The following is an 18,240-nucleotide window of genomic DNA, read 5'->3' on the forward strand; positions in this document are numbered from 1 at the left end:
TTTGCTTTTTGTTTTACTGGTGGGTTAGTGGTGGAAGAGTCTTTCGTTCTGATTTTCCTGTTACTTGATTTGCTTTTAGTTGATCTTTGAGATTGTTTGGTTTGCTGCTGGCGTGTACGGTCACAACCCCGTACTATCCAAATGGAAGAAAACTAATCCGTTACCTTCCGTGTAAAACAATCGTAACATTACGACGTTACGACATAAAATTTGACCAAAAAAAAAAACGGAAACGAACAAAATTAAATTGTTTTCAAAATTTTAAAAACTAATTCAAACAAGATCATGAAACAATGTCAAACTACTAAATTAAGACCATAGCTCTGATGAAGTGACGCTTGTAAATCTTAAACGAATCATCTTTTGATGAATCGTTTCAACCCTAAAGCAGCAACACCCAAAACAAAAGCAACAACTCCCGGAAAATGGGCATACTGACACACACTGTACCGTGTCGGGGCAACGACAAACGCGAGTGTACACAGGAGTTGCAAAGAGACGGGGGTCAAGGTCTGCTCACTCCTTTCCAGCCAGAAAACACTAACGACGGCTTTTTGGCGTACTATGCAGCAAACACAATGGTAGTAGCGGCACACAACACAGCAAAAAAACAGAGCAATAACGCTAATAGATGTCCTCCCTATAATGCCCACCCCCCTCCTTGCTAGCATATACTCTCTCTCTTCTACACATTTTTCCACACATTTCCCCGTTTTTCGTTGTACAAATCAAAACTGTGCTTCATCCCTTCGGCGGGGGCTGAAGCTCATCCTACTCGATTACACTCGGGGGAGGTCCTCCTTGATTATATGTGGTATGCATGCGCTTGTATGCATGTATGTGAATAAGAATATGAGCACACAAACACACACACTTTAGATTTTAGAAGCAGGCTCGATTACAACACCGGGGGCGGGTAGGTGACAATGAACATCAAAAAGAAAACAGAACACGACAGAGTTTTTCCCGTGCTTTCTTCATCAGTAAACAATAGAGTTTAAAGAACGGGCTTTTGCTTGCTGTTCATAGTTGCACATAGCACACGTGTCGTCATTTTTCGCTTTAACAACTATTTTTTTGTTTGTTTTACACAAAATTTCTTCCTTTACTTTTTCTTAAGCTTGGTTAAGTTTTGTCTAGTTTAGGTTTTTTTTTTGTGGGCTTTGAGTCTTATGTTTCGTTTTGCTGGTCAGGTAAAAGTAAATCAATTTGCAAACGCTCACCTTGTGTGAATCGTTAAACGCTCTCTTCTACTGAATTTCTTTTCACAATATGTGCATTGATAAGGGGTCTCTCCTGTGTGCAATCTGTAGAAGAGAAAGATATTGATAGAGAGAAAGAAAGACTGCGATGGGGAAGAGCTTGACAGGGCGAGTCGTCGGGAGAGGAACGTAGCGCTGGACGGAAGGTGGTATGGAAACGGAATGGGGTTGCCAAGGATGTGCGTTTGTGAAGGACCATTTATCCAACACATAAAGAGGAAAGGGTTGTCATTGAAGTTGTAACCGATCATATAAAAAGGGTTTCGTTCATAAAGGTTTAATATTTGAACAATTATATCACCATTCATGGCAAATGGCTACTTAAATATAGTTTAGAAACATCGAAACGTGCTACTTCACTCTTAAGACACCTAAATGCCAAAGTAAGTAGACTGATCTGTTGTAAAAGAAGTCAATGAAATTGTTATGTTTATCTCAATTTTGACCGAAATAACAATACATCTATTGAGGAATGAAATTAATGAAGAAGTTAAATGCGAGCAAAACATTTAATATCAACAAAGTTAATATACAAGTTTTGCTTCTTGGCTTAATAATCCCAAATTCAAATCATAACATCATGCCCTAATTATTCATAAGATTTTTAAATTATGTATCACACGTTACCGAAAAGATTTAAGACCACGTTATAGAAGAGTGATTTGGGTGGCACTACGCCAAACGACGAGGCACACTACTGTCGGACCCATACGACCCATACGAAAGAGGTTGTTTCGCACTTTTAAATAATACATAACCAAAATGTAGCGTGGAAGAAACACATTATGTCCAACAAAAGTTACAATTCCAATGACAACCGAGCGAACATGACCGATGACTAACTGCCATGGAGATACGCAAGGACCTACAACATGATCCTCATGAAAAATCCTTGTTAATCTAATTCGATCTATTCACAGAAGCAAACATCGGAAAGGACGAATTGAGGTGGACAGGGGGTGGAAAATGGAGAACACGGGAGCATGGGAAAAGGAAATGGTTTCTCTTTTTCCATTCGTTCGTTGGCTTTTGCGCCCACGCGCGCTTTCTTCTCTTCTGTCTCGAGTCGAGAGGATCAATCGAGAGCATCTCTGGGGTAGCGGGGGGGTCGTGAAGAGGGGGTGGTGTTGTTGGGTGGAAAACCGGTGGGAGGAGCGCAGCTTGACAAGCAGCTCAATTGCATCATCTTATCATTGTGAACAACAAACAAACAAACAAACAAACGTAACGTCATAAGAGGACCCCCCACTGGTTTGTCCCCTCAATTTGTTTTCGTCCTCCTTGTGTACGCGCCAGTGTTTATGTTGTGTATGTATATGCGGTTGGGTGTTTTTGTTGTGTATTTGTTGTGTATGTGTGAAATTGCAAGTGGTGCATGTGTCCTGGGACTCTCACCTGACGTGATTAGTAAGGTGCTCTTTGCGGGCGAACTTTTTCTCGCAGTACGTGCAATGGTACGGAGTCTCTCCCGTGTGCCATCTTCGGATCGATTATCACACGCACGCACGTGTTGACCATGGTTGTTGTACCACGTGTTGCCGCCGTCGAAACGTTCGATGAATGAGGGGGGTTGGGGAATGAAGGTAAACGGGACCGCAGGTAAATGATTAATTCAGTGTGTTGTGTTGTGTGTTATTTTTCAGAACGCAGCCACAATATTCGTTGAAGAGATACACAACACGACGCACACACACACAGATTGTAGACGACACACAACAAGTTGGTTTGTTTCGAGAGGAAGAATTTTCAGAAGAATGCACCATTTTTTTTGTTATTGCATTCAGACGTCGTTGATTATCGATGTGTTTGTGTGTGTGTGTGTGTGGGAGGGCGCGGGCACGTGTAATGCAATAAAACGAGTGGAAGAAAATAAGAAGAAAAAAGAAAGAAAAAAACACGTTGTAGAAAACTGTCACTTTAAATGGTTAGCAATCGCTTCAAAGGTTCAAAGGCGGGTGGTGCGCGCGCGGGAGTGCGTCTGGTGGTGATTATTCGCACAAAACAAATGGGGACAAACCACAAACAAACTCATCCGGAGGTTGTGCGGGCGCGCGTCTTATTGTATGTGCACCTTTTGAACCTCCACACGCGTTAATTGTGTGTGTGTGTGTGTAGGTATACACACGAATACCATTTGAGCCTGTTTATTTAATTGATTTATTAATATTGTTTTGCTCTGCAGTTCTAAGAAAGTTTCTAGTAAAAAAAACAGGTTTACAAACAGAATGTTTGCGTATTATGGTATAACTTTTTTTTACCAGCCACCGAAAAAGAACATAAAACCAGAAATTAACAACGCTTCCTTTCTAAGTGCGCCCATATGGTATACCACGGAAGCGCTATTACTATGTAAGAAAAAGGAAACCAACTTAGCAGAGACACAAACAAAGATACAAAACATAAAAACACACGCATCATAAGACTCAGCGGGTTGGTTGATGATTAAAAGCCAAAAAGGGGGAGTTTGTTTTTTCAACATTTTAAACCATAATTTTGAATTTTGATAACACGCTCTCTTTCCACAGCAGAATGACAGAGGAAAATCGTTTTAACCCAAAACTAGGTGTACGCATATTTTATGCTAACAGTTAAGAATTTTCTTTTCCTTTCCCTAGAATATCTTATGGTTCGTTTGTTCGCGTGTTGGTGCTTTCCCGAATGTGTTGTGTTGTGCTTCTTTTTCCCATTGCTTACATGTTGAATTCAGTTTGCCCGAAACGTTTTCGTTTAGTTCAATTTTGGAAAGATTAATTTGGAATATTCACTTCGATGAAGACACACGAGGATCGCCAAAACCCACACATATATGCAACATAAAGTGCAACATTTCTCCTCCCATGCACACAAATAAAATTGCCAATAAATGGTACTTTTTCTGGGAGGATATTTTGCACTACGACAAATGTCAAATGTGTTGTTTTTTTTTAAGTAAAACCACGCATCAAAAAGTGTTGTAATAATTTTGAATTTCCTCAAAGAAAGGGAAATAAAACATATGCACAGTGGGTAGGAGGAATAAAATGATCAATTTTGGCTTGTGCCTTTATCGAAGCTGCTTATTGTTTGCATTGCCAAAGGAAGGAATGTTGCCAAATGTTGGGCTAGTATATCATTTTTTTTAAAATACGGTGCTATGTGTGAGAAAAAAACGCAACGCGACACATATCAAAGCTTCAATCGTCAAAGGAATACAAAAAATAGTTCTATTCTTATAATTGATCTTGTTTCTTATTTTGTTAAGTTCGAAAGTAATCGTCAAAACAACAACAAAATTTCCAAATTATAAACAGCAAGCCAGATTTTAAATGTAAGATTGTTCCGTCCATCAAACTTTTCAGAGAGATTTTTGTTGCCGGGATTTTTTTTTGCGAAACAAAAACATATTGCCAAAATAATGCTTTGGTTTAATACCACCATACTATGAAGCGTGTTTTCTATGGAGGAACGTTGTTTTATAGTTGTTAAATATTGCTTAAGTTTATACAAGTAAATGAATAGATTTTCTTGCTGTGCTAAATCATAATGACACCTTCGCCAGCAATAAGGACAGAACACGCCCAGCTGTGAATATGTGTGTGTTTTTTTTAAAAGATAACGCTTCTAATAAGTAAAAGTAGTAGTAGTAGTAGTAGTAGTGGTAGTAGTAATAGTAATAATAGTTATAGTAGGAACATATAGACGATTTTGTAGCACCCAATTAGGATAAAATAAATAGAGCAGGTTTCGTTATATTATCGAAGCGGTGTGTGCCTTGGCCGAAGCGCTCACCTTATGTGATACGTTAAACGTTCTTTTCGGGTAAATTTCTTCTCACAATACGTGCACCGATAGGGAGTCTCTCCAGTGTGTATTCTGTTTCGGATTAACGGTTAAGAATATATATTTATATGTAAGAAAAAAAGATAGATAAAGAGAGAAGAAATAGAGAAAGAGAAGGAGAGAGAGAGAGAGAAAAAACAATGGGACACAACATTAATTAAAACAAACACACCAACATTCGGTAACGAGACGAACGGATTTGGTTTCTTTTTTTTTTTTTTTGGTACATAAATTGCGGAAAGGTGATTATTTCTTTTTCATTTTCTTTTTTTGCTTTGTTTTGCTTGTTCTCGGGGCATATGAGGAGGAAGGCTTCACAGTAGTACTGATTAGCGGTTCGAAAATGCTACAACACGAAGGAGGTTCCCATCGACAAAAAGAGACAACAAATACACGGGAAATGTCTTCCCTTTTTGCAATGAATTTAGCAGCAGATAAAACAGGCCAGGGTTCGTCGCTTGTTTCTTCAGTGAATCTTTTGTTCTTAACTCTCTCGCCGAAACGGAAATTCTAAATGGTAATAGTTGCTTTATGTAGGAACGGAGTTTGTTGCAAATAAATGCCAAGGCTTTCAAAAGTGCAAGCTAAATATAAAATTTAGCAACACACAAAATTGTATGCAACCAATAAGTATATATTTTTTAGAGGAAACCATTAAAGCCCTTAGTGCGTGCGCTATGTTCTATAAATTATGTACAAGTTAAACAAAATATTGTAATTACTTCTCCGTAGAAAAATAGTGCAACGAGGTATGATGTGTTACTACATCTTCTTCTATCGTATCTTTAACTAAGGCAGTGTCCCTCACCTACACACGACTGCATAGTTCATTTTTACAAGTGTAAAGAGTCTAACAATAGTGTGCATAGTATACTAAATTTAATATAATACACTATCTGCTTTACGTAAGTGCCCTCCCAGAACCGCTATACAAAATGCTTAAGATGCGAACCAAACGAACACAGAATCAATTAACCCTATATTCCACCCAAATTCAGATATTAATAACTTTTGTCAGGACCTTTGACATACTTTAATCTGCTGCTGCTAAAAGAAGGACTCAAGAAGAAAGATTTTGTACAAAACATGTCCGAGTAGTATACTGGAACCATCGCAAACATGGAAAGAGAGTTGAATCATAACCTTCACACGAAGGCAAAGATATCCCCAATACTAAAGCTTCTCGTACTTATTCTGATTTCTTGGTGAGTCTTTTCGCCACTCTCGAGGAAATCAATTTGCAAGCAAAGGAGAAAAACGAAGGCACCAAACGTGTTCGCGCAAAGGTGTGCGGACCCCTTTCCAATCCTGGTACGACCGGCATCGCCGTGGAATGGAAGAGTGTGATCCACAGTCACACCAGAGTCAACAAAAGGGGTAGAACTTGAAGTTGAAGGGGGTGGAAAACAAACACACCACGGAGGGGACTGGACACACAAGTTTTCTCACCTGACATGGTTGGTTAAATGCTCTTTGCGAGTAAATTTCTTGTCACAGTAGGTACACTGATAAGGAGTTTCGCCGGTGTGCAACCTGTTGGAGAAGGTAGTTGGTGATGATGGGGGGGGAGTGGGAGCAACGGATGTAGTAGAACAGGGTGTTTCGTAGGGATTCAAGAACGGTTTGTCGATTAAACATTAGTTGACACTATATTTGTCACGCACCTTGTACAAACACCCAACAAACAAGCATCACACAGTGAATGAGCCAAAGCTTCACTGCCGTGTGTGATATGCGTTGCGTTTGCAGTCTTGAGGGGAAAACGCGATTTCGTTCCACTGAAGAAAATTCGCATGACCGAAATTGATGGAGTTTGTTGTCTTTTGTTTTGTTGATGACCAGTAATGATCACACTGTGGTAAAATAAAAACTTTCGGAGGAAAAGCCATAGTCACACAGATGCAATCCCATATGGCAAAAGACACGGAAACTCTGCGACAGGAGCAAGAAGAAGCAGGAACACGAAGAAGAAAGAAAAGTACATACGGAAGAAAAGCACACGGTCTGTCCAGCAGCAAATGTAGCGCCTCCGTTCGTCGCTTGTGCGACTATTAAGATCCAACAGATTTCAACGATCGCACTCAGAGAAGCAACATTAAAAAAAAAAAAACACACACACGAGAACCAGCCCTTTTTCTCTTGTTTGCATCCGTCCGAGGGGATCGGTGAGACTCGTTTTCTACAAAGCGGATATGCCACACACGCAGGTGTTATTGTCTGGGAGAAAATTGTACCCACCCTTTCGAGGAGAAGTGATTGATGAACACGCACCACCATCGTACTTTTAATGCAAGTTGTACATGCGGTGGATGTTACTTGCACCCAAAGCAATGCTACTTGTCTGAACCTAAAAGCGAAGCACACGAGGGGACCTATAGAAACTATCAAAAAGGATAGCACAAAGAATAATCTTTCTATTTATAAATGCCCCATCTTTGTCAAAGGCCCCACTATTGATAGCACATTTAAAAAAAAATTATATGTAATTCTCGTCGGAAAAGGATCTAGATACAATTTTCAACCCGAACCCTACGCAGAGGACCTTCCGGTTCGTGCCTGTTGCAGTGAGCAAGTGTGAAAGACGTGGTTTCTTTTGTTGCCATGTTTGGTTTTGCAGAATAGTATTGCTCGTTGATCCGGCCATTTTGTAAGTGTTGCCTACAACCTACCATTCAATTCAGAGCAAGTCGCATTACTGCAGCTTTCCGTTGTTGTATTATCATAGCAATGCAAAACTAGCTCCATAATCCATACTCCCTTCTAGCTCAAACATTTTCTTGCACATAGAAAACGAGCACGAGAGGGTGGATGATTATGCTTTGTGAGCAATTTAAATACAATGCTCACCGGTAATGCTTAGTGTAACATGTTTGTCAAAACATAAAATTACATAAAAAGCCGAATTCAATCGCGTATTCCCGGTAGCTCTTTTCCATTACATAAAACGAGAGCTTAACTAAAAGCAAACAAAACAAATCCTCTTTCCTACTGTACTCGTTGCAGCAGCAGCCACAGAAACAAACAGAGATGGAGCCGCCTTGTCGTATCGTATTTTTTTTTCTTCCTTGCTTATAGGGAGCGTAACGCTACTTTCGATCGGGATTCCTCCTTCTGGTTTTCTTTTTTCTTCATCCTTGCTAACTTCCCTTTCTTAGTATCCTCCTGTCTACATCTTATCATCAGCGTTTCGCACAAAACGCATCCTGGCCCGCCATTTTCTTCTGTTCAGAACGAAAACACCGTTCCGCCACGTGGTCCGGGGTAAAACCTCGTAAACACCCGTCCTCCTCCTCGCCCCCCATCGCTCTCACACCCTGCCAGTGCGTGTGCATAAAGATCGGTACACGCTTTTTTTTCTTCTACAGTATTAGTAAAATGCAAAAATGCAGCCCGATATGCAACGACGCCCGACGGGTGGAAGGGCAGGGAGGGAGAGGGAGGTGAGCAAGAGAGCAAAAAGCAAGTAGATTTCTATTTCAATCTGCTTTTTTTTTGGGGGGTGTTTTGTGTGTGCGTGAGACAGAACAAGAGAGGAAGATAAATTGATAGCGATCAAGCTCACCTGACGTGGTTCGTTAAGTGTTCTTTCCTAGTGAACTTTTTCTGACAGTAAGAACATTGAAAAGGAGTCTCGCCGGTGTGCAACCTGTCGAAGAAGGGAGAGCGGGATGTTATGATTAGTGTCCAGTGTCACAGAGCGAGAGTGAGACCACCTTTCGTGTCGTGGCATGGTTGAGGGGGGGATTGTGAAGCCTTTTCTATAAAATCAAAGGCAACACACGCAAACACATGCACACGATTTGAAACATTCGTCCTTAGAGTCGGGGATATGCGACAGCGAATGTTTCTTTTTTGTTACAGGCGGGCGCTAACAAGAGCGTTACATTTTTTCGAAGGTAAAAAACAAAGCGCAAACCCGTCCGTTTGAAAATATGACAGACCCACAACTCGAAAGTAGAGGGCTTTGTTTGGCGGTGAGAGCGTTACATCTCGATCAGCAAAACAAAGTAAAAACAAAATTCAACGCTGCGATGGCTGATCAGAATCAGCAGAATCCTTTATCTGTCTCCCTGGAATTGTGCGCCATAAAACACGTGATAATACTCCACCACAACTGCAATTTCATCGATTGATCCTTGCTGCAGGAAGGATCTAGGAACTAAAACCGGCGGTACTCGAGAAGAATAACTCACACATATCCCCCGAGCATTTTTTTTTGTTACGTTTTTTTGTTGGTTCATTTCAATCACTTTCGCGTTGAGTTCGATCATATTTTCAAGAACGTGTTTGCCTTCTTTTTTGTTTTTGGGAAGCCTCTTGAGGAGAGAAACTTATAAAAAAAGGTAAAGAAAAAATAGAACACAAATCGTGACGGGATCTTTGCGGATGCCCGTCACACTTGAGCGATCGCTCACCTGACGTGGTACGTTAAATGTTCTTTGCGAGTGAACTTCTTCTGACAATAAGAACACTGAAAAGGTGTCTCGCCGGTGTGCAACCTGTCGAAGAAGGGAGATCAGGATGGTTTTCATTAGTAACACCGCCACTGGGCCATTATTTGTTTCGCTCCAAATTTAGTAATTTTGCATTGAACACATTGAAAACACAGATGGGATGTGTGGGAATGGCGGATGGCTGGATGGGAAGGATAACGTGAGGTGATTATTTGATGCCACAATAGGATACGTGAGGATAGAAGGATGGGTAATCTGGGCCGGAAGATGCATCTCCGGAAGGTAATATACGAAAGCTTGCACAAGCAAGGATACACAACAATACAACAGATCCGAGGATTTTCGAACAAACCGAACCACCGCTGCTGTCCCCCATGAAAAAAGGAACACCACACACAGACACGCCGGACCAGTTCTGGCTCGTATCATTAAGCGAGCGAGCTGGAATCACCCAAAATATTAAGGTGAACAGTATACATGTCTCATATCCCCCCTACACCCTCCTTGTGATCGGCAAAACATCCGAAATAGTTGGCTCATCTTTATGGTCTGAAACGTCTCTCTCTCGGTGAGGTTGATGGAGTGTTACATATCTACGCTTGCGAGCATTCATCATATTTCCTCCGGAAGCAATCGCACGGACCGAAAAACCGACTGGACACTGGATCGCTTTGAAAGCTCAACAGGATATACATAAACTGTTTCAGGACGGTGGGACACTTGGAAAGAAGGAACGACATCTGGAGGGGGGACGAGGATGACGAGGAACAAACAACTGTGTGGGTGACACTGTGTCTAAGTGTTTTGAGCGATCAAGCTCACCTGACGTGGTTCGTTAAATGTTCTTTCCTAGTGAACTTTTTCTGACAGTAAGAACATTGAAAAGGAGTCTCGCCGGTGTGCAACCTGTCGAGAAGAATGAAGAGCGGTATTGTTTTGGATTAGTTAGGCACGGCCCACGTGAACACAGGAGCATAAGAATACAACAACAACTTGGGCAAAGAGACAGAACTTTTCATTGGAGGAGTACATATACATCCCGACGTTCGTTGAAACAACCACAAACAGAATGGACAGAGGATAGATTCCCTCGGTGGACTTGAGCGACCAATACGGTAAGACCAACGGTGATATGGTGGTGAAGAGTACACATTATAATGAACAAATATCAACTATAACTTTGAGATCCATCATCGTGTCCGGCATTGTACAGCAGCAGGGAAGCAAGATTTTCGACCAACTTTAGGAAAAGAAACCGCAACGAAATGACAACAACACATTTAAAGATTTTCAGTTTAAGTTTCAAAACCCCCGCTGCCTCAGTCTTATACTGATGATCCCCCTTTAAACCCCCGCATTAGAATTGTTATCCATTGAATTATTTGTATGGTACACAGCGTCTGAAACAATGCAGTTTTAAGTAGATTCAAGATTCCAGAAGACAATTCAAGATATGGAGACAATGGTTCAACATTTTCTTTGCATATCTTCAGACACACAAACCAAACACAAAATCCAATAGTGTGGTTAGAAAGGACCAGAATAATATGTAACACGTCGCATTATTGTATCCTGTAAATGAAAAGGTTTAATTAGGAAATTGGTAATCAACTTAATCCCAAACTGGCTATTATTGAGGGACCTTTTTTCCGCTGTTCCTAAAGCATTCCGTGGTAGTGATGACCTGAAAAAAGTATCTCGAGCTCGTAAAACACCTTCAGCAGATGTTACGTAGCAGCGGCAATGTCACACCAACGAGACTTATTTATTTTTTAATTGGCAATGAGAAATCTGTAATAATGTCAACGGTTAATTGAATATCCTTTCCCTTAGGAACAGTATATTAACACATCACACTTCTTCCATAAGTTTAGCTAGGGTGTGTATGGGTCATTATTAATTCATATTTAAAGGCACACAGATTCGCTCACCTCGTGTGATTAGTTAAATGCTCTTTGCGAGTGAATTTCTTCTCACAGTAAGTGCACTGAAATGGCGTTTCACCGGTATGCAATCTGTACACAACATAGTGCAGGTTTACACATTAGAAAATTCACCATTCCCACCAACCACAAAACAAGCGCGCATTCGTTGTGCATCACATTAAAGATGATTTTTGTTGTGGGGTAGAACAGTAGTAGTAGTAGTAGTAGTAGTGGCAGGATAAATGTTTTTTTACGTTTGTTGGTGTATGTAAATTAATTTTAATATTTTATTTATGGCGGCAGCAGCACGCAGACATCATCGGGAAGGATGAAGAAAATGGAAAAAGAGAAAAAGAAAAACAAACAAAATTGCTTCTATTAGAAAACTGTCAATTGCCCGTAGATGCAGCAGAATGCTCGGACAGCTAGCATTTTCCGGACGAGGGAAAACATACTACAGCACAAAGATTTTGAGTGCGAGTTCCTCATTGTTGTCATAATCTAACATAATCAATTTTTGAGATCAAAAGCTCTGTAAATATCTTTTTTTTTTTCATTAAGCATTCTAACTATCAAACTGTCATCACACCACCCTCCTCCCTCTTTTCACTAACACGTGACAAAGAAAGGACATTTGAGAGATGCATGAGGGAAAAACAAATCAATGCTTAGTTCCTATTCACATGCCCATACTCATCATATCACCTCAGTGCATAGAATTGCTGACAACAAGCGAATGTAAACCTAAATTTTGAATGATTGATTATGCCGAAACAAAACTCGCATCGCATGTTGCCGTTGAGGGAAACACGTACAAAATGTGCCAATCACTTTCCTCCATCGGAAACGGAAAACCAAAGGCATCTCCTCCGCCCACAGAGAGGGCGAAGGTTGGGCGGTGTGGTGGTCGTTTGAAGCAAAAACAAACAACAAGACACGCACGCAAAATCGTGAGAATGGAAGCAATCATTAGCAAGAAGAAAAGGAAGCATTCTCTCACCTGACATGATTGGTAAGGTGTTCTTTTCTCGTAAACTTCTTCCCGCAGTATGTGCACTGGTAGGGTGTTTCGCCTGTGTGCAATCTGTTCGAGGAAGATACAAAGAGAGAGAGAGAGAAAGGGAAAAGAGAGAAACAGCGTGAATCAATCAAAGATATCCTTGGATATTTGGTTTCTTTTTTCTTTTGTGCTATTTACAAAAATGCCGCTTGCTTTGTATATAGAGCATATATCGGATCGATCCCGCACCAACCAATCTCCCATATCTCCCCGTCAACGGTAGGATCGAGGGATCAAGGGTGCTTTAAAAAGAAGCTTCCGCTTAACTGTGGTGGTGTAAAAACTAATACACGACACTTAGTACTCATCGCTAAAAAAAATCTCATCGTAGGATGTGTGTTTTGTGCCACATACACTGTTTGCCTCACTAAATATCAGACGTGTGGGAGAAGTAAAAGTTTACAATTACTCACGTTTAAAATTTTCATATCAACTGTTTGCCAGGACAGCTGTTCTGAACGTTTGAAGGTTCGATTCCAAAATGCCAAGAAACGATCCGAATAGGAATACCAATTTAAGCGAAATAGAAACTGCACACAATACAGACCAGGTCGCCAGAATGCTGCACGCTCAGAATAATAGATACTTTAATCGAATTGTGAAGCGCCTGCTACTACGTCACCCAGCTGTCAAACGTAACCAACGCAACAGAAGGTACCGAAGGTATGCTGTGACACCTCTGCAGGCAACAGCGAAGGACATTAGAAGCTGGCAGCACTGTACGCAGCGGTTACTTTTCCGTCCATATCCACCATTAGCGACAGTGTTCGGTCGAAAATCTTACCCCACGCAAATGTACAGTTAAGAAATGAAACGATTGTGAGTGCACCAGGGTAAGGAGGAAAAAACAAGGCATAATAACACATTCAATCTTTACTAATGCATCATTTACATTCCGCAGGATGCAACAAAGCAGGAACGACACGATGGACCATTGGAAGAGAGTTTAATTATTTACGTTAACATATTTTCCAGATATTCATCGAACTCAATAAGGCACATCAGAGGAGAGTAAAGCAATTACGGCGAAAAGAATGATTAGATGTTTCGTGAAATAAAAATCATTTTGGTAACATAATAAGCCTGGTTTGTGTCGGCAACGTTGTGTTGTAGAGGTAACGAGGAATGCAATATAGTAGTGGAGGATCCGATGATGATGATGATGAAATTGAGAGGAATAATAAATCCAGACTAGGAGATAGTTCGCTTAAGCTCAACACGATGCTTGATAAAGGAGACTTATCATTACCAGACTGAGACAGACAAGAAGAAAGGGCGGTTTTGCGTGTGTGGGCAATTCAACACACGCGGTTGTTCGGTTGTTTGCTAACGTTGAACATCATCGTCTGCTATCCCATTGGAGCAGAGACTTGATGCCACAAAAAAAACGACGAAATACAGATTGTAGAGACAGATTTGGGCGGGGACGGAAAAGAGGGGGGTTTTGTGGGAGAAGAACTCGCATAATGAAGCAAAACAATTCGTTTGAATGATTTTTTAAACGTTTGTTATCTTTTTTTTTCTTGTTGTTCTTTTGCTTTTGATTTGGGGATCTTATCAAACCGGCAAACACTCACCTGACATGGTTCGTAAGATGTTCCTTTCGGGTGAACGTTTTACCGCAGTACGGACATCGGTAAGGCGATTCACCGGTATGCTGGCGAACGTGGTTAGTCAGGTGTTCCTTACGGGTGAAGCTTTTCGCACAGTAGCTACACTTGAATGGAGATTCGCCCGTATGCTGACGGATGTGATTTACTGCGCGGATTTATATTTCGTTTTGGCAAAATGCACGGGTCGGTAACGAGGACAAGAAGTCAGCACCACAATACGCGGGCAAATCACATAAACAATCAATCACAATTGATATTGCGATTGGAATGCGATCATTTTGTATGCAATTTTTGTTGCGGGAAAAAAGAGAAAGAGAGACAGAGAGAAAACACACAGATTAGAGAAATATGGCCACCATTAAATCATCCATCGTACTTAAAATCTGCTTCAACAGCATATTGAAACATTGAAAAATAGTTTGTACTTGATACTAACAGAAAACCAACTAATTCTAATAATTATTAACAAATAATAGCAACAGAAAATACTAAAGAGGTGTAATTTATCCATAAACAACATGTTTCAGCTGAATAAACATACAGTGCAGATAAAATGCACCTTATTATACGTGTATTAAATTACAAATAGCTATTTGCAATAATTTCCACAACTGTAGCCCAATACAGGATTAAAAAATTGTATAAAACAATACGTTCAAATTTCCGAAACTACTTAATAAAGGATATCTTTGAGAGTTGATTCACGCTTATGCTTTCCTTTCGATTAGTTGATAAATTTCATTTCATCATAACATGTATCTTCACCGCCAGTGAAGGAGGATTAGATTCAACGTTATGTTATTGAAATACAAGATAATAAAACTAAAATGGTCGATGAAAGTTAAGTAGTGTGGAGATTTAGAAAGTTTTTCAGCTCGCTCTAGTGTAACTTATATTTCAAATCAAACCGATAACGATAACAAAGCAATACCCCTCAAGGATAAACAGGATAACTACAAATAAAATGTAAAGTATCGCATTAAACTCAAAATGTACTTTTTCATTTACAGCGATCGTACCGATTGAATGGATAATGGTAAACTAACTAATTGAGCAGAGCGTAACTTCTACCCTTTCTACACTACTTCTTTTGGAAACAAAATGTGACAATGGGAGTTGTGGCTTGGGTGACTCACATTTACCATTGCTATGCGCACTGGTCGTTGCGGTGTTGGTAGAGGACGATGGCACTAAGCTAGCGGACGGGCCCGTCAGCATGTCGGAGGGCAACTTCCCGAAGACCTCATGGTACGATAGAAACTGGCTGAGATCCTCTATGTTCACCTTCAACATTTCGACATTGTTCGGCGGTTTGCTCGGATCATGATGTTCCGGCATGTTGATCTTCACGAGCGACCCGTCCGGACCGCGCACATCCATCAGGTGGGCCGGTATCGGCGGTACCTTAAACTCCGGCTTCACGATCGGAATCGGTTGCGGAGGTGGTGGATGGGCGGACTGTGGCGGTCCCTGGGTGGGCGGTGGTGGAGGATGATGTCCACCGCTGCCGCTGTGTGCAGGATGCACCTGTGCAGGGGAAGAGCAAACGAAAAAACGGAAGGATTAATAAATGAACGTTCAGTGTGCCCCTTCCTGTACAAAGGTATGCGCCATCTTACCTGCATGTTGCCCAAATACTGTAGTTTCGTATGATCCGTAAGGACTCCAGACCCATGGAGTTGCTGGAGAAAATGTCGGAGCAAAATAGTAAGTGGGAGTTAGCAAACGCTATAATACATCGCTTTCGGTTCTTGTTCGGTAAGCTTACCTGAAGATGCGACCCCGGGGGTGGAGGAAGATGGCCTGTGCTGCCCCTGCTACTATGAGTAGCAGCAGGGCCAGACAGGTTGGTGAGGTGTGACGACCCTGTAAAATAAAGAGAAGGATTTATTTTAAAAAATTGTTACATCAGTCCTGGCATAGTCATATTTCAATTAATACAGATTGTTCTCTTCTTTTGTTGGAGATATAAATCCTTAGTTGGTGTGAACAAAAATTACACAACACACCCTTCGGTGGTATCTGCATTGAATGTTTAATTTAAATTTCATCCTCCAATTATCGCTCATGCTTACCTATTGTGGAAGGAATGATGGCGCCTTTTAAGTTCCAACACCTGCAGGTGCCGGAACTACCGCGCCAAACGGAAAAAGGTCACGGGTAGCTACCCGGAAAAATGGGAGAGGCCCGGCGCCGCCGGTCCCACCCAAAAAGGGGGGTTTAAAACTGGGAAAGTTTTCTAGCGAGGCTTATACGCCCCGGGCTGTTATTAACCCGCCGTGCAGTACACACCACGCGGTAAAATGCACGGGGAAAACAGATACACTGGTGTATGGTGTATGGTTTGTCAGTGTTCCTTATGAATAACACGTTTATCACGCGTTAGTAGCACAGTTATTAAGGTGACAACTAAACACATTCACTGCAACCGGTGGGATTCTTCACTGTAACCGTCGAGAGATCATCTGTAATCGAATGAGAAAGAGAGAGAGAGGGAATTATTAAAATATTGTTTTATTTGTAACCCTTTTAATGAAACATACCTGGACATAAAATATTTGGATAAAACTAATAAATCCACAACAATCGAATCTACGATTGTATGTTCCGCCGCTGACCACTACTACTGGTGGCGGTGGTGATTGCTATAGTATTTATTCCTTTACTACAAATGGCCGATTCCAAGTTGACCCGTAACACTTTGAGTGTTTTCATTGGTGCGCACTGATGGTTCAGACTTTTCAGCAGAAATATATGCGACAGGATGATTATATCAAACGGTACACTGTAAAGAAAACAAACATAATAGAAAAGCTTCATTAGTAAGGGTTGAGTTATTGAGCAAAAGTAATAATTTAAGTAACTTAAGTAATTTTATAAAGACCTATTATTTTGATGAGTGATTCTATTTCGTTAAATTGAATCGAATTAAATTAAACACGATTAGTTTAATAATATGAACCGAACATGCCCGGGATAAGGCAAATTACAAGAAGGGAATGGCTTGTAATATTTGTCATACACTCAACACAATTGATTTTGATAATTCGGCAAGCAAGAGCCGTCATATTGAATGGTAAATAAAGATTTTAAAAAATATAACAATTGTAACTCAATTTTAATTAAATAGAAGTTTAACAAAATTGTTTCGTTATAATTTTATTAACGTCACACTAACCATAACCTAATCCACCCTACTTCTCTCCTAAAGTTTTCCTTCGTTGACCGAGGAAGGAAAGAAAATATCCAAGCTAAATTTTCGCGCCAATTTTTAAACCCCAATTGTGAACAAGCAACCAAACTCCGGACCATTACACCCTTAGAGGAGCTGAGAAAGGGTTGGAAAGCGAGGGCGGCAGGCTATGACGATGTCCGAGATGATGGTAGTGGTGGTGGCGGTTATGCGCTGCCACCTTCACATATCATATCATTCAACCCGTCGTATCGTTTCCTCAATATTCTTGGGACAGCAGCAGCATGGTTACCACCCGAGCCGGCCTAACCAAAGTAAAGTCGCGCGCCAAAGTTCGCGCCTTCTATTGCGAACTCTCGAAACGTGAGAAAGAGCGTGAGGAGCGAACGTGTAGCAAAGATAAACCAATCCCACCCTTCCTAATATGGCGTGAAGGGTGGGTGGACAGGATGAGAAGGGAAGAAGGAAGGAGAGTATGGAAAACGCAAAACGCCGGTCCCATCAAGTCATCGGTTCGCGGGTCGTAGAAGCGGCCTCCTACGCCGGCACTTCCCATCGACATTTACCATACACACAACCATAAGCATAAAGATGGATGGGACCGGTATGGGTTCCACGAATATGGGGAGCAGTCGGCGGCAATGTCAAACACGGAGAGAACCAACATGAGGCTAAAAAAAAAAACAAGACACGTATACATACACACAGCGCCGCTGATGATTATTATTGCAATATCATCCGAGAAGGCGGGTGCGCGCCAAACCGCGAAACTTCACCATTTACAGCGCGTGATCACAACCACCAATACAAAACACCAACCTGCCACCCCTCCGGGAGGGTGCAGGGTTGGTGGGACAGTCGCGGCACACTAGGCAGGGGGGCGATGGCAATTTTGAAGAGGACCACCATCGTAG

The 18,240-nt window shown here is 41.2% G+C and overlaps 1 protein-coding gene across 29 annotated transcripts in view; it reads right to left on the reverse strand.

Annotated features, from left to right (window-relative positions):
- The window catches only part of LOC128303635 (zinc finger protein 271), a 47,397-nt gene that overhangs the window by 22,857 nt on the left and 6,300 nt on the right, over positions 1-18,240 (reverse strand). For 14 of the 29 annotated variants that reach the window (XM_053040675.1, XM_053040671.1, XM_053040669.1 and 11 more), the window contains exons 2-16: positions 16,677-16,918; positions 16,209-16,598; positions 15,902-15,999; positions 15,753-15,815; positions 15,270-15,660; positions 14,098-14,278; positions 12,461-12,544; positions 11,467-11,550; positions 10,358-10,441; positions 9,497-9,580; positions 8,644-8,727; positions 6,531-6,614; positions 5,031-5,114; positions 2,658-2,741; positions 1,224-1,307 (exon numbers count right to left, since the gene is read on the reverse strand). In XM_053040675.1, coding sequence (XP_052896635.1) covers positions 1,224-1,307; positions 2,658-2,741; positions 5,031-5,114; positions 6,531-6,614; positions 8,644-8,727; positions 9,497-9,580; positions 10,358-10,441; positions 11,467-11,550; positions 12,461-12,544; positions 14,098-14,278; positions 15,270-15,660; positions 15,753-15,758 — 1,334 coding nt within the window. In that variant the 5' untranslated portion in view covers positions 15,759-15,815; positions 15,902-15,999; positions 16,209-16,598; positions 16,677-16,918. The remainder of the gene's footprint in view (positions 1-1,223; positions 1,308-2,657; positions 2,742-5,030; positions 5,115-6,530; positions 6,615-8,643; positions 8,728-9,496; positions 9,581-10,357; positions 10,442-11,466; positions 11,551-12,460; positions 12,545-14,097; positions 14,279-15,269; positions 15,661-15,752; positions 15,816-15,901; positions 16,000-16,208; positions 16,599-16,676; positions 16,919-18,240) is intronic. The other 15 variants (XM_053040673.1, XM_053040652.1, XM_053040646.1 and 12 more) reach the window with 14 other exon arrangements.

The sequence above is a fragment of the Anopheles moucheti genome, chromosome 3 (genome assembly GCF_943734755.1).
Source record: "Anopheles moucheti chromosome 3, idAnoMoucSN_F20_07, whole genome shotgun sequence".
In the NCBI taxonomy this organism is placed as follows: Eukaryota; Metazoa; Arthropoda; class Insecta; order Diptera; family Culicidae; genus Anopheles; species Anopheles moucheti.